A 14450-nucleotide genomic window follows, 5' to 3' on the forward strand; every position below is an offset into this window, starting at 1 on the left:
CCCCCGCCTGCAGTGTGATTCTCTCGGCCGTCCACCCCTTGGGGGCACGCGGCGAAGCAGCGCCTCCCTCCCGCCCGCGCGCCCTGTCCTGGGTCGCCCCGCCCCAGCCCTGCGGCCCCGCGCGCGCGGAGATGGCCCGGGGCTCAGCGGCATCGCGCCGCGGGAAGGGCGCAGGGCCGAAAGGGGCTCAGGCCGACAAACCCCAAGTTCAGGTCTGTGCCTCGGAAGACCCCGGAGGCCGACGCTCGGAAGGGCCCGTGGGGCGGTAGCGGCCATAGAGCCGGAAATGCGCTGGGGACACCCCAGGCCGCGCCCACCCCCCCACCCGCCGCAACGGAGCCCAGAACGCAGGCGCGGCGCAGACCGGAAGCGGAACCGGCGGGGGCGGGGCTTGCCGTAGCGGAAGTTCTGGAGCGAGGCGCCGGCCCCTTGGGCCTCCTCAAGCCGCGGTGTACTCCACCGGCCCCCTGTGGCCTCTCCGTCCGCGGCGGGTCTGTCCCTCCTTCTGTCTCCGGGTGCCCACGTACCCCCCACCTCCGACCGCCGTTCCCGTGTACCCCGCCCCCCGCCGAACCCCAGAGTGCCCACGGCCTCCAGCCTGGGTCCTGAGCCTTCTTCCCCCGTCCCTCCGCGGACCCCGGCCGCGCAGACCCCTCCTCCCCACCGGAGAGGGCGGGCACGTAAGGGCTCCGGGCTGGGCCTGGGGTGAGGCCTGGGCCGCGTGGAGGGGAGGTCTCAGGGTCGGGAGCAGGGCTGTGGCAAGAGCTCTGGGCCTTTCCTTCGCCCCCGGCGTAGCAAGGCCGGGCCCTGAGAGCGTGCCCGCAGTGCTGGCTGAGGGCTGATGCCCCTGGAACCGTTTGAGAAGGCTGGCAGCGGCGTGGAGTCTGTGCAGGAGGCTGCCGAAGGCTTTCCAGGCTCCCGAGGTGGGGTCGGCAGGGGCAGAGAGGACAGTTCGGGAGGCTGGTGTGGAGAAGCGCTGCGGCGGGAGCTGGGGGATCCACTCCACCCAGAGGAGTCAGTGATGCCTGATCTTTGGCTGGAAGGTGACCCTAGCAGACCCTGATACTGCCACCATCTGCCCCCAGGGACTCAGGTATTGGTGGGCACATGGGTGGCCTTGGGGGCCCCGCCCCACCTCATCCTGCTCCTTCCCCCAGATCTCAGAGGTGTGGACAAGCAGCCTACTAGGGCTAGAGATGGACAGCAGGAAACTGTCCCCCCAGGGGAAGAAGCTGGAGTCGCACCTCTCCGAAGAGCACAGGCGGCCCCCACTGGGCCTGACAGCAGCCTGGGGCCAGCCCAGTATCCAGAGCAGCGTTCAGCAGGGACTGCAGACTCAGGACTGGGTAAGCGGAAGGAAACCCTGGCCGAGGCTACTCTCCTGTCCCCAGCCCACCTGAGGCCGCTGTCTCTGAAAACTCCAGGCTGGTCGTGATGGGCAGCCTCAGGGGAGGACTGAGTGGGGACTGATGAGAAACAGATGGCTGGACTCAGGAGGCTCTCTTCCCCATGGCCCTGGACGAGCACCAAGGTGGACCTGCACCCTTCTTGCCTCCAGAACCGTGGGCCACCGGCCTCTGCTGGCCTCTGTAGAGAGGTCTTCCAAGGCCAGGAAGGAGGCAAGGCAACACACTTCCGTTAGCCCTCCCCAGTGCCTCCCACCCCAGGCTGAAGGTGGCAAGAAGCAGGAGGGAAAGCAAGGTCCCCGGGGGGGTGGTGTCCTCCCAACCAGGTGGGGCAGCTGTCAGGAGAAGGATTTGTCACTGAAAGTTGACCAAAACAAAATGGTGGGAGAGGCTCTGCTGTGATTCCCCAAACTGGAAGCATCTCCTGGTCTCTCTACTGCTGGACAGTGAGCTACAGGCTTGTGTCAGGCCCAGTAGTGAGAATGGTGGGATATAGCTGTTCAGCCTTAGGACGTTTTCTGAGGGCAGAGGAAGCCAGAACCCCACTTGTGTGTTTCCACTTTTGGAAGGTTCAAAGCCAGGCTCAGAGATGGCTCTAGGCTGTGGCGAGATGGGTGCAGGGGCTCCTGGGCACTGGCAATGCTTTGGCAGCTGGTGCTGGTCATGTGGCCAGTTCAGTGTGGGGAGCTCATTGAGCCATGCACACAGGCGTGTCTGCGTGTGTTCCCAGGGCTGCCCGCTGAGGCCCCTTTGTACCCTCTCAGTCATGTCCTTCAGGCCCAAATGCTTTCAAAACCCCTATGATGGTGTCAGGTGCTGGGGAGTGGGGTGACCAAACCAGCAGATGCAGGCGAACATCTCATGACAGGCATTCCGGACTATAAATACACATAGGTCACCTGTCTAGTGAGGGCCGCTCAGGAGGAGGGCCGGGGGTGTGAGGCTTCTGTCCTGCACAGGGCTGGGGACAGGGCACTATGTCTGAAGGGGTAGGGATGTGGATGCAGGAGGAGTGTGTATTGGACCCACATCCAGCAAGGACACAGGGACCCAGTGGCTCTTGGGCAGGGGCAGCCAGGCTGTATTTGTAGTTCCAAAAGATGGACTGGTGGCTATGGGTAATAGTGGTTGAGGACAAGGCTGGGAGGCAGAAGAGTGGGCTGAAGGCCTCCGAGGGCAGGCGAGCAGTGGGAGAATTAGGTTGTTGGCCAAGGGTGGAAAGGGGTATGGGTGCATCTCTGCTGACGGGCAGGTTTTTAGTTTGGGGACAGGGAATCTTCCCTAAAAAATGTGGGTGCCCAGATGACTTTATAGGTGGGCACTTGCAAACAAGAAATTAGTCATCCTCATTGATGAAGCTTCACCTGCCCAGAGCCACTTCTGATATGGAGCTGGTATCACCCAATACCAGTGCCAGAAGAGAACAGAGGGAGAAAAGGAAAAAGAGAAAACGATGTGCCAGTCTACCTGTGGGCATAGATTGAAAAATCCTGAGTAAGTACTAGACCAAATCCAGGAGCACCTGAAATGCTGAATTTCATAGCCATAAGGATGGGTCCTGCACACTTCCGCCTGCCAGGAGAGCAGGCACATGTCTCTTCACAGCTCTGTCCCAGTGCTTAGGACAGTGTCTGGCACATAGTAGGTGCTCAATGAATGTATATGGAATAAATGAAGTTGTATGTAAATAAAAGAAGATTGTAACCCAAGGACAAAGGAATTTTGAAATCTGTAAATAAAGTTCAGTAACAACAGGTGGAAAATCATATTATCTCAATAGATGTTGAAAAGTAATACTAATAAATTCCAGTATCTTTCCTTAAGAACAAAAGAAGTCGCAGCCATAAAAAAGGATGAGTTCATGTCCTTTGTAGGGACATGGATGAAGCTGGAAACCATCATTCTCAGCAAACTATCGCAAGGACAAAAAACCAAACGCTGCATGTTCTCACTCGTAGGTGGGAATTGAACAATGACAACACTTGGACACAGGAAGGGGAACATCACACGCCGGGGACTGTTGTGGGGTGGGGGGAGGGATAGCATTAGGAGATACACCTAATGCTAAATGACGAGTTAATGGGTGCGGCACACCAGCATGGTACATGTATACATATGTAACAAACCTGCACGTTGTGCACATGTACCCTAGAACTTAAAGTATAATTTAAAAAATACCGAAGTATAGAAACCTGTAGGTTCTGGATAAGGTGGGAAGAGATGGACATCTCCTTAGCCTGACGGAGGGGAGCTCTCAAAGCTTGCAGTGGCCACCAATGGAAGTATTTCAGATGCAAGCAGATGGATGCATGGTACCACTATGACGTCAGAAAAATCGCCAGGTGTGGTGGCTCACGCCTGTAATCCCAACAATTCGGGAGGCCGAGGCAGGCGGATCACCTGAGGTCGAGAGTTGGAGACCATCCTGGTAAATGTGATGAAACCCCGTCTCTATTAAAAATAAAAAAATTAGCTGGGCATGGTGGTGGGTGCCTGTAATCCCAGCTACTTGGGAGGCTGAGGCAGGAGAGTTGCTTGAACCCGGGAGTTGGAGGATGCAGTGAGCCTAGATTCCGCCACCGCACTCCAGCCTGGGCGACAGAGGGAGACTGTCTCAAAAAAGTAAATAAACAGTATTCTGGAAACCGAAGCCCTTATAGTAAATCAAGAAAATGAGATGTGTAAATATCTGAAAAGATGAAAATCACTATTTGCATCTAATATGTTACCTACTTGGAAAATCCAATTTAAGAAACATGAGTACCGATAAAAGAGGGAGTTTGGATATGTGATCACCATTCACAACTTTTCAACACAGTAAAAAGCAGAAAATGGAATGGAAACAAAGGATGCTCTTCAACTTAGCAACAGGAACTATGAAGTTCTTAGAAATAAACCTGTTACTGGCCGGGTGCGGTGGCTCACGCCTGTAATCCCAGCACTTTGGGAGGCTGAGGCGGGCGGATCACAAGGTCTGGAGATCGAGACCATCCTGGCTGACACGGTGAAACCCAGTCTCTACTAAAAAATACAAAAAAATTAGCTGGGTGTGGTGGCGGGCGCCTGTAGTCCCAGCTACTCGGGAGGCTGAGGCAGGAGAATGGCGTGAACCCGGGAGGCGGAGCTTGCAGTGAGACAAGATCGCGCCATTGCACTCCAGCCTGGGCGACAGAGCGAGACTCCATCTCAAAAAAAAAAAAAAAAAAACCTGTTTTTCAATTCCTTCATGAAGAACGCTTTACAATGTTACTGAATAGCATGTAGAGCTCCTGCTGGAGATGTTTATCATATTGGATGGGCAGATTTCATATGTGTGTTTTTGAGACAGGGTCTTGCTCTGTCACCAGGCTGGAGTACAGTGGCATGATCACAGTGTTACTGGAAAAGGGATCTCCATCTGGACCCCAAGAGAGGGTTTTTGGATCTCATGCAGGAAGGAATTTGAGGCGAGCTGCAGAGTGCAGTGAGAAGAGATCATTTATTGAAAGCCGCTCCACTGCAGAGCAGGGCATCCTCAACAAGCAAGCAGAGGAACAGACCTACTTTGTTTTTAGTTTTTCTTATATCGAGGTCTTATCTATGTAAAGACCAAGCTGTGCCTATGTGTGGGTGGGCTGACAGCATAAGAATTTATTATTCTATTGATTAAAAGGAAACTATTTTACATTTTAGTGTGCAAGTATATTAAAGCATAACTATAATTATCTTGAAAGCATATATTATTGTGGGTGTTGGGACATCTGAACTTCCTTTTCTACGAGTTTGTCCTTGTAGGCATTACCAAGCTGCTTCCTTAGCTGTAAACATCTTAGGACCATGGTTGTGACCTGCAAGGAATGTGCTCTATTAGTCTCAAGGTGGAGTTGAACATAAAATGATGTTACCCGGGCTCTCCTAGACTCCTGCTTCTCTAATCACAGCTCACTACAGCCTGGACCTCCTGGACTCCAGCTATCCTCCCACCTCAGCCTCCCAAGTAGCTGGGACCACAGTGGCATGCCACCATGCCTAGCTAATTTTTAAAAAATGTTTGCAGAGATGGGGTCTTACTGTGTTGCCTGGTGTGGTCTTGAACTGGGCTCATGTGATCTTCCAGCTTTGGGGTCCCAAAGTGTTAGGATTATAGGCATGAGCCATTGCGCCCAGCCAGATTTAACGTTTTAAACATGCCAAGCTTCCAAAAAACAATTCAGTGTTTTTTAAAAAAACAGACTTCATGAATCTTGAAAATTTCATTTTAAATGTACATAGTGATTCTGGAAATGTGTTACTAGTTTACTTTTTAAAAAAAATTACAGACAGGGTCTCACTATGTTACCTAGGCTGGTCTCTAACTGCTGGCCTTCCTAAGAGCTGGGATCACAGGCATGAGCCACCATACCCAGCCTTTGGCAATGTATTGGTTATCCATTGCTGCATGACAAATTTCTCCAGAGCTTAGCAACTTAAAACAGTAAGTATTTTTATCTTAGTTTCCGTAGGTCAGAAATTTGGGAGCTGCTTAGCTGGTGGCTTTGGTTTGAGATCTCTCAGGAGCTTATAGTTGAGATAGCAGTCAACACTTCAGTCATCTCAAAGCTTGAGGAAGGCTGGAGACTGCTTCTACGGCAGCTCACTCACATGACTGGCGAGTCCATGATAGGGGCTGGCAGGAGGCTCAGCTCCTTACCACGTGGATCTCCCCATAGGACAGCTTCAGTATCCTCAGTATGGGGGCTGGCTTCCCCCAGAGTGAGTGTTTGGAGAGAGTGAGCTGAAAGCTGCAATGACTTCCATGACTTAACCTTGGAAGTCACACTCCTCTCTTTCTACAGTATCCGTTTTGGATACACTGGTCATCCTATTTAGTGTGAGAGGGGACGACACAGGGGCATGGATACCAGGAGGTGAGGATCATTGGATGCCATCTTGGAGGACAGCTCTCACAGGCAGTCATTTAGTCTATACGCTTTAAGAAATTATGTACTGAGAAGCATAATAGTGAAATTGTAGAATGCCAGCGACAAACACCTCAGAAGCAATTCGAGTGGGAAGACAGAACCTTCAAAGCAGCCACGGGGGCTCGTCACAGTAGAGCAGCAGCATGCCTGTGCTCAGGGGAAGCCATGCTCAGCCTGGAATAGCAGGCCCAGCAAAAATGGATTATACAAAGGGCTAAGTAAATAAAGTTTTTAAATGATACAAAAGAGAATTTTCCCCCAGCACACTCTCACCTCAGTTCTGAAGAAATGATCTCAAAGCATCATGAAAGTGATGAAAGGTCTGAAATGGATAAAGCATGAGAGGAAGTAGGAAGTGTCTGAGTAAACTGAAACTGACAGTCACTGGATGTCACTCATGTACAGAAAAGCAAGGATACAATCAATATATGTACCTGCAATGGCATAAATGTCAAGATGGTGCCTGTGAGTGGAACTAAATTGTTCTAAGTTCCTCTGAGAAGAGGATGGGGATGGGCCATGGTGGCTCACACCTGTAATCCCAGCACTTTGGGAGGCCTAGGTGGGAGGATTGCTTGAGCACAGCCTGGCAACATGGCAAAACCCCATCTCTACAAAAAAATTACAAAAAGTTAGCCAGGCATGGTGGCATGTACCTGTAGTGCCAGGTACGTGGAGGCTGAGGCAGGAGGATCACTTGTGTCTGTGAGGCGGAAACTGCAGTGAGCTGAGATTGCACTGCCACACTCCAGCCTGGGCAACAGAGCCAGACCTTGACTCAAAAAAAAAAAAAAGATCGAGTTGCTTGTCATCTTCGGAGTTAGATGAGTTTGCCTGCCCTCACAGATTACAGCAGAAGAACAGAAGGAGATATGATGGCAGATAGAATCGTCGGTACGTCATTTAATTCAGTCAGTGAAAACGGACTAAGTGTTCCAGTTAAAAGACAGACATTGTCAGAGTGGGTTGAAAACAACCAAATTCAGCGGTAGGGTTGTGAACGTGTGCAGGGGTAAGCACAGGAATATTCCAACCGCAGGGTGAAGATGGACACCAAACGGCCGTGCATCAGTTCACGTTGCATTTTTGTGTCAAACAGCAAACTTACCTCGGATTTGGGAATGTGGTTGTGTGGACGCCTGTTGCATGCAGCCTCGAGCGTGAGTCTCATAGACTATTCCTGAGTGAAAGAGGCAAAAAGGTGACAAAATTATTCATGCCATGTGGCTTTGTTCAGAGTTCAAAAGCATGCAGAAGTAAACAAGATATTGCTAATATTCATTAAAGTATAATTTGAAAAAATAAAGATGTTTTAAAATGTTTACTTGGAAAAGGAACCATGCAACAATTTTGGAAAATAAGAGCAAGGCCTGGCTTGTCCGCACCAGCTCCAACAACTAAAACTGTGTGGCCCTGTGGCAGAAGGTGGCAAAGACACCACTGCCTGGACAAGTAGCCCGGAAACCAACCTGTGCATAAATGTGGGGATTTAATTTATGTTGAGCATGGCATTTCAGAGTAGTGAGAAACAGACCTTTCAATAAGTGGTATTGGGGTGATTGGCTGTATAGTCAGAAGACGGTAGAGTGCGGCTCTGTCTCTCAAAAAAATGCACACACAAAAAACATTAAACCCAAACCATGTAAGCACTGAGAGAGTATATGAGAGAATATTTGGGATCTGGAAGTGATAAGTGCCTTTCGTAGGCCAAACACAAAATCCTTGAAGGAAAAGCCTGACAAATCTAACTGCAGAGTTTTTAAACATTTCTGTGCAATCAAAGACACAAAAATGTTAAACGACAGTCTGGAAGAAAATACTTGTAATATTTATAACATTCAAATGTTTACCAACCAGAATCTATGAAGAGATGCTTGAAAGCAATGAGGAAACTATTTTTAAAACTGGATAGAAAAGTGGGCCAGGCACAGTGGTTCACTACTGTAAATCCCAGCACTTCAGGAGGCCAAGGCAGGAGGATCACTTAAGGCCAGGAGTTCAAGACCAGTCTGGACAGCATAGTGAGACCCTATCTCTGCAAAAAATAAAAATTAGCCAGGGTGGTGTGCCACTGTAGGCTCCCAGGTGCTCTGGAGGCAGAACAAGACCCTGTATCTTTAAAAAAAAGGAGAAAAAAAATGAATTAAGTCTGCGTACTTGCAGTTCCTAAAAAAAAAAAAAAAAAGGAACTAAATGAAGTGAAACAGTGAAAAAGTTGGCAAAAATTATAAAGGTGGATCTATGTGGAGTTGGTGAGGATGTAAGGAAAGAGTAAGTCTGTTTTTTGGTTTTTCAAAGAGCCCATTGTGATCATTATTCACCATTTTTTAATTTTAATTTAGTCATTAATCTTTCCTAATTTCATCTTTAAGCTTTCAGACCATTTCTTTTGCTGTTCTTTTTGTATCTTTTCAAATAATTTGCACGGTCATGGTTTGGGGACCTTTTTCTAAAGATGTATTTAAAGCTCCAGCTTCTCGCAGCACAGCTTTGACCATACCTCATGTTTTGGTGTGTCCTGATTTCATCGTTCGTTTCTCAGCCACCATGTCTGGCTAATTTCTTAATTTTTTTTTTTTTTTTTTTTTTTGAGACAGTCTCACTCTGTCACCCAGGCTGGAGTGCAGTGGCGTGATCTTGGCTCACTGCAGCCTCCACCTCTTGGGTTCAAGCAATTCTCCTGTCTCAGCCTCCTGGGTAGCTGGGATTACGGGTGCACACCACCATGCCTGGCTAATCTTTTATATTTTAGTAGTCATGGGGTTTCATCATGTTGCTCAGGCTGGTCTCGAACTCCTGAGCTCAGTCCATTCACCCACCTTGGCTTCCCAAAGTGCTGGGATTACAGGCATGAGCCACCATGCCCGGCCAGTTTCTTAAATTTTTTTAGAGATGGGATCTCACTTTGTTGTCTAGGCTAGAGTGCAGCGTGCGGCACCATGACGGCTCACTGCAGCCTTGAACTCCTAGCCTCAAGTGATCCTCCCATCTCAGCCTCCCGAATAGCTGGGACTGCAGGTACACGTCATCATGCCCAGCTAGTTATTTTTTGTAGAGATGAGGTCTCCCTATGTTGCCCAGGCTGGCTGGCCTCGAACTTCTCTGCTGAGGTCAAGCCATCCTGCCTAGGCCTCCCAAAGTGTTGGGATTACAGACGAGAGCCACTGCACTCTGCCCTTGTTTCTTTCTAAATAAATTGGTATTTCAGTCTTGATTTTCTTTTTCACTCAGGACTTAATTAGAAGGGTGTTTTGGAATGTCCATATCAATAGGAGTGTTTTGTTATCCTTTTGCTATTAATTTCTAATTGTGTCACTTTGTAGTTGCAGAACCCTGTGTTATGGGGGTCTGTCTGCATGGGGGTCCATCTGTGTTATGGGGGTCTGTCTGCATGGGGGTCCATCTGTGTTATGGGGGTCTGTCTGCATGGGGGTCCATCTGTGTTATGGGGGTCTGTCTGCATGGGGGTCTGTCTGTGTTATGGGGCTCTATCTGCATTGGGGTCTATTTTGTTTGTGGCCAATTCATGTGCATGTTGAGTGTGTTTGGGAAGAACATGGATTCTCTGTGAGTTAAAGAGTTCTGTGCATGTTCTCCTGTGTCTGTTGGATTACTCATTACTTAAATCTTATTTTTTTAATTTTAAATTACTTTTGTTAAAACATATATATTTAGAACAGCAGTCCCCAAAGCCACTCTCAGCCCTTGCAGACGTCCCACCACATGCTGAGGTGAGAAGTGCACTTTTGCCGGTGCGCTGCCTCCTTTTCTTTCTTTCTTTCTTCCTTTTTTTTTTTTTTTTTGAAACGGAGTCTCACTCTATCACCAGGCTGGAGTGCAGTGGCATGATCTTGGGTCACTGCAACCTCCGCCTCTGGGGTTCAAGTGATTCTCCTGCCTCAGCCTCCCAAGTAGCTGGGACTACAGGCACCCACCACCACACCCAGCTAATTTTTGTGTTTTGTTTGTTTGTTTTTTGTTTTTGAGACAGAGTCTCGCTCCATCACCCAGACTGGAGTGCAATGGCATGATCTTGGCTCACTGCAACCTCTGCCTCCTGGGTTCAAGCGATTCTCCTGCCTTAGCTTCCCAAGTAGTTGGGATTACAGGTGCGTGCCACCATGATGGGCTAATTTTTGTATTTTTAGTAGAAACAGGGTTTCGCCATGCTGACCAGGCTGGTCTCAAACTCCTGACCTCTGGTGATCTGCCCGCCTTGGCCTCCCAAAATGCTGGGATTACAGGCGTGAGCCACCGTGCCCGGCCGCACTGCCTCTTTTCATTCCTCTGTCTTGCATTCTGTCCATGCCCCACCGCAGAGACGAAGGGTGTAGCGCCCCTTCCCCATCCTCCCACCAGCATTCTGTCTACTCAGCAGAAACCCAATTCCACTGTTAGCTTTACAGTGACCATGTGGCATCGTGACCGTGGGATGGCCGTGTTTCCTTTGTGCTGTTTTCCCTGGAGGAAATCATTGTGTTCCCCCCTCCTCCCCCTCCCCCTCCTCCTGCTCCTCCTCCTCCTCCCTCTTCTATGAACTGATTATTCTTTCCTAAACCTTCCAGCAAATCTAGGACTCTCCTCTCACAGACCCCTGTACATTGGGTTGTCTGGAGCTGTGTTTTCTCCTTGGCAATGGCCTTCCTGGAGCCCTGGACTGCCAGCAACCAGCCCAGCTGGCAGGGCCACTGAGTAGCCTTCCCCACTCCCTCTCCCCTCCCCCCACAATCCGCCTGCCTCCTGTCTACAGAACCCCTTGTTTCCTGGGCCCCAGCTTGTTCTCCTTGGTTAATCCTTTGTTTTGGTGGAGTACATCTAGCAGCTTCCTCCAAAAGGGTTCAGAGGATGTGAAAGTTTTTGAGACTCTAAAGATGTGAAAATATCTTTATTCTGCCTGTATGCTTGAATGACACCTTGGTTGGTTGAGATACTAGGTGGGAAATAATTTTCTTTCAGGATTTTAAGGCTTTGTCCATTACCTTCTAGCTTGCAGCGCTGCTGTGTGGTGGTGCCCTAGACTATTAAGACTTCTTCTTCTTTTTTTTTTTTTTTTTTTTTTTTGAGACAGAGTCTTGCACTGTCACCCAGGCTGGAGTGCAGTGGTGCAATCCTAGCTCACTGTGGCCTTGAACTCCTGGGGAGTTCAAGGGGATCGAGCGATCCTCCCTCCTCAGCCTCCTGAAGTGCTTGGATTATAGCTACTGTGCCCAGCCAGGATTTTCTTACATTTTCTGTTTCTTTCTCCCTTCCTTTCTTTCTTTCATTCATTCTTTCTTTCGTTCTGTCTTTTTCTCTCTTTCTCCTTCCTTCCTTCTTTTTCTTTCTCTCTCTTTTTTTTTTTCCAGAGTCTTACTCTGTCACCCAGGCTGGAGTGCAGTGGCAAAATCACAGTTCACTGCAGCCTCAGCCTCCTGGGCTCAAGCAATCTCTGCCTCAGCCTCCCCAGTAGCAAGGACTACAGGCATGTGCCACTGAACTTGGCTAATTTTTTAATTTTTCTTTTGTAGAGATGGGGTCTCACAGGCTGGTTTAGAATTCCTGGCCTCAAGCGATCCTCCTGCCTTGGGCTCCCAAACTGCTGGGATTGCAGATGTGAACCATGGCGCCTAGCCTCCTTACCTTTTTTGTTTGTTTGTTTGAGACGGAGTTTTGCTCTTGTTGCCCAGGCTGAAGTACAATGGCGTGATCTTGGCTCAGTGCAACCTCCACCTCCCGGATTCAAGCGATTCTCCTGCCTCAGCCTCTTGAGTAGCTGGGATTACAGGCATGTGCCACCACGCCCGGCTAATTTTGTATTTTTAGTAGAGATGGGGTTTTTCCATGTTGGTCAGGCTGGTCTCGAACTCATGACCTCAGGTGATCTGCTCGCCTCGGCCTCCCAAAATGCTGGGATTACAGGCATGAGCCACCACACCCGGCCAGCCTTTTTACTTTTTAAGGCTTAATAATACTCCATTTTCTTGATCTGCCACATTTTCTTTATCCATTCATCCATTGTGGAAACCTGGATTCCTTCCACATTTTCGCTGTTGTGAATAATGACCACTGCTGTGTTGGAGTGCGCACATCTGTTTGCCTTCCTGCCTTCAACTCTTTTGGGTATATACCCCAAAGCGGAATTGCTGGATCCCATGGCAATTCTGATTTTAATGTTTTGAGGAATGAGAATTCACTTCGAGTTTGCATGAATCCCACTCTTAACGTGGTACTGCCTTCTCCCCTCTCCCCTTCCCCCTGGTGAGGGAGGTGGAGGATGGTGAACTTCAGGCTGAGCAGAGTCTGGAGGAACCGTCTCCTGCAGCCCACGTGGGAAGTTCCTTCTTGGGGGATAGAGGTCGTGCTGGGGACCTCACCTGCTTCTGGCCTTTCCCTGTGGCCCTCCCACAGCTTCTCCAGCTGGTGGTCCCTGCCCTCCAGTCTCCTGTACCCTGCCAGGGGCCCTCTTCCACTGGCGCTGGTCTTTTGTCTATGGATTCATGATCTTTATTTTCTCCCGAACTCTTTATGATCATTTCAGAGGGGTCTGGGGAGAAGGACAGTCTGGAGCTGGCCTTAGTCCTGCCTTTCCTGAGGCACACAACAGTGCTCGAGCTCCGGGGGTTCTCCTGCCGGTCAAGCCGGGGGCCGGCCGTGAGGACTAAGCAGTCCAGAGGCAGCCCTGCTGTACATGAAGCGGGGCAGGTACTGGGTTGGGCGGTGTCCTGGCACAGATTACTGTGCAAAGCCGCAGAGGGCCACACTGCCTGAGGCCCTGCGCCGGGAGCTGGCGCTGGAGCAGCGGGAGGCTGAGCAGACGGCGCTTTAGAAAGCGCCCCCGGCCGCCGAGGGGGCGAGCTCTGAGGGTCGGCGGGTGCTGGGTAGGAGCGGCGAAGGGGAGCTGGCGCCGAGGCCCTCGCCGACCCGCTGCCCTGTCCCCGCAGGTGTGCGAGCCGCCGGAACGCAGGCGCCCGGGCCGCCACTGGAGCGTCAGCATCGACGAGCGCCGGCGGCTGGCCACGCTGGGCGGCCGGGAGAGGCCGGGCGCCGCCGGGGCCCAGCTGCCCTGCAGGGTGCGCGGGGGCGGGTCCTCCCTGCCCCGCCCCGCCCCTCCACCTCGCCTCCCTCGACTCAGTCCCACTGGGCCCTTTACCCTGGCGCTCCCGGGCCCCGCCGTTGTCCCCTTCCCGCCCCTCGAGGCTCCCTGACCACCTTCGCCCGCAGGACGTCGTGCAGATGGTAGCCCAGCTGGTGTCGGAGGACGTGGACAAGGACGTGCTCCTTCCCCACCCGCTGAGGTCTACCGAGTCCACCAACGCCTTCCAGGCCTTCCTGGCGCGGAGTGCGCCTTTCTGGCATAATGCAACTTTCGAGGCCTCGAGGTCACCCCCTTCCTAAGAGCCCCATTCAGCCCATTGTCTGTCTTCCAGTGCCTTTCCTTGGGGGCCCAGGGTGGGGGCAGCCTCTGCGCCTTCTTTGTGCCCCACCAGGGGGTCACCACCCACCCATGTTAGGAAAACAGGCCAGGCAGGACCTGGCTCCGGACAGCCTGCAGCTGCTGAGGCCTTGGAGACCGGGCTAGGGGCTATGGGAGGCCATCTAGGGGAGGGGAACACTGCCCCGGGTCAGTCTGAGAGGGCCCTGGCAAGGCCTGGGTAGCAGGAGCTTGCCCTCGGGGCCACTGGGAGGAGGCCTGGGGTACCTGGGCCTGCCTGAGGTGCACTGGTGTCCTGGGAAGCCCCAGTGGCAGGCGCTGCCTGGAGACTCAGCTCCTTGGCTGGCCTGGTCTGGGAAACTGGGTATCTGCCTGCACCAGGCTGTGAGATGGGCCAGGCAGAGTTCTCCATGGGGCGGGGTCTCACATTAGGTCCTGCCTCTGAAGACCCAGAAGGGCACACGGGACCCCAGGGGTGCTGTGGTGGGGAGCAGCAAGCCCAGGGACCCAATGCAGTGCCCAGCACAGAGGGAGGCTGTCTGGAGGCAGAGATGCCTCCTGGCCTCTGGACAGCGATGCTGGTGGTGGACGAGGGCCAAGAGGGTATCCTGTGCAGGGGGTTTGAGCAACTGTGAGGAGCTGGCTGCCGCAGGGGCCTGTGGGCCATGGTCCACTGGGTGACTGCCTCGTTTC

General features: G+C 51.6%; 1 protein-coding gene across 3 annotated transcripts; it reads left to right on the forward strand.

Moving 5' to 3' along the window:
* Positions 1 to 362: 362 nt before the first annotated feature.
* TEX22 (testis expressed 22) lies at positions 363 to 13737 on the forward strand. 3 transcript variants are annotated; one of them, XM_004055800.5, is made up of 4 exons: positions 363 to 491; positions 1158 to 1346; positions 13267 to 13395; positions 13547 to 13737. In XM_004055800.5, the coding sequence occupies exons 2-4, from the start codon at positions 1197 to 1199 to the stop codon at positions 13718 to 13720; spliced, it is 453 nt and encodes a 150-aa protein (XP_004055848.1). In that variant the 5' UTR covers positions 363 to 491; positions 1158 to 1196; the 3' UTR covers positions 13721 to 13737. The 3 variants fall into 3 exon arrangements, with proteins under 3 accessions (XP_004055848.1, XP_055217733.1, XP_018865018.1); XM_055361758.2 differs by having other exon boundaries at positions 374 to 1093; XM_019009473.4 differs by having other exon boundaries at positions 374 to 1043.
* Positions 13738 to 14450: the final 713 nt, after the last annotated feature.

This window comes from Gorilla gorilla, chromosome 15 (genome assembly GCF_029281585.2).
Source record: "Gorilla gorilla gorilla isolate KB3781 chromosome 15, NHGRI_mGorGor1-v2.1_pri, whole genome shotgun sequence".
NCBI lineage: Eukaryota > Metazoa > Chordata > Mammalia > Primates > Hominidae > Gorilla > Gorilla gorilla.

Coding starts and splice junctions, on each gene's coding strand:
- TEX22 (XM_004055800.5), top strand. CDS start 1,197: ATGGACAGCAGGAAACTGTCCCCCCAGGGGAAGAAGCTGGAGTCGCAC. Junction 1,347..13,266: donor GACTGCAGACTCAGGACTGG/GTAAGCGGAAGG, acceptor CTGTCCCCGCAG/GTGTGCGAGCCGCCGGAACG. Junction 13,396..13,546: donor GGGCCCAGCTGCCCTGCAGG/GTGCGCGGGGGC, acceptor CTTCGCCCGCAG/GACGTCGTGCAGATGGTAGC.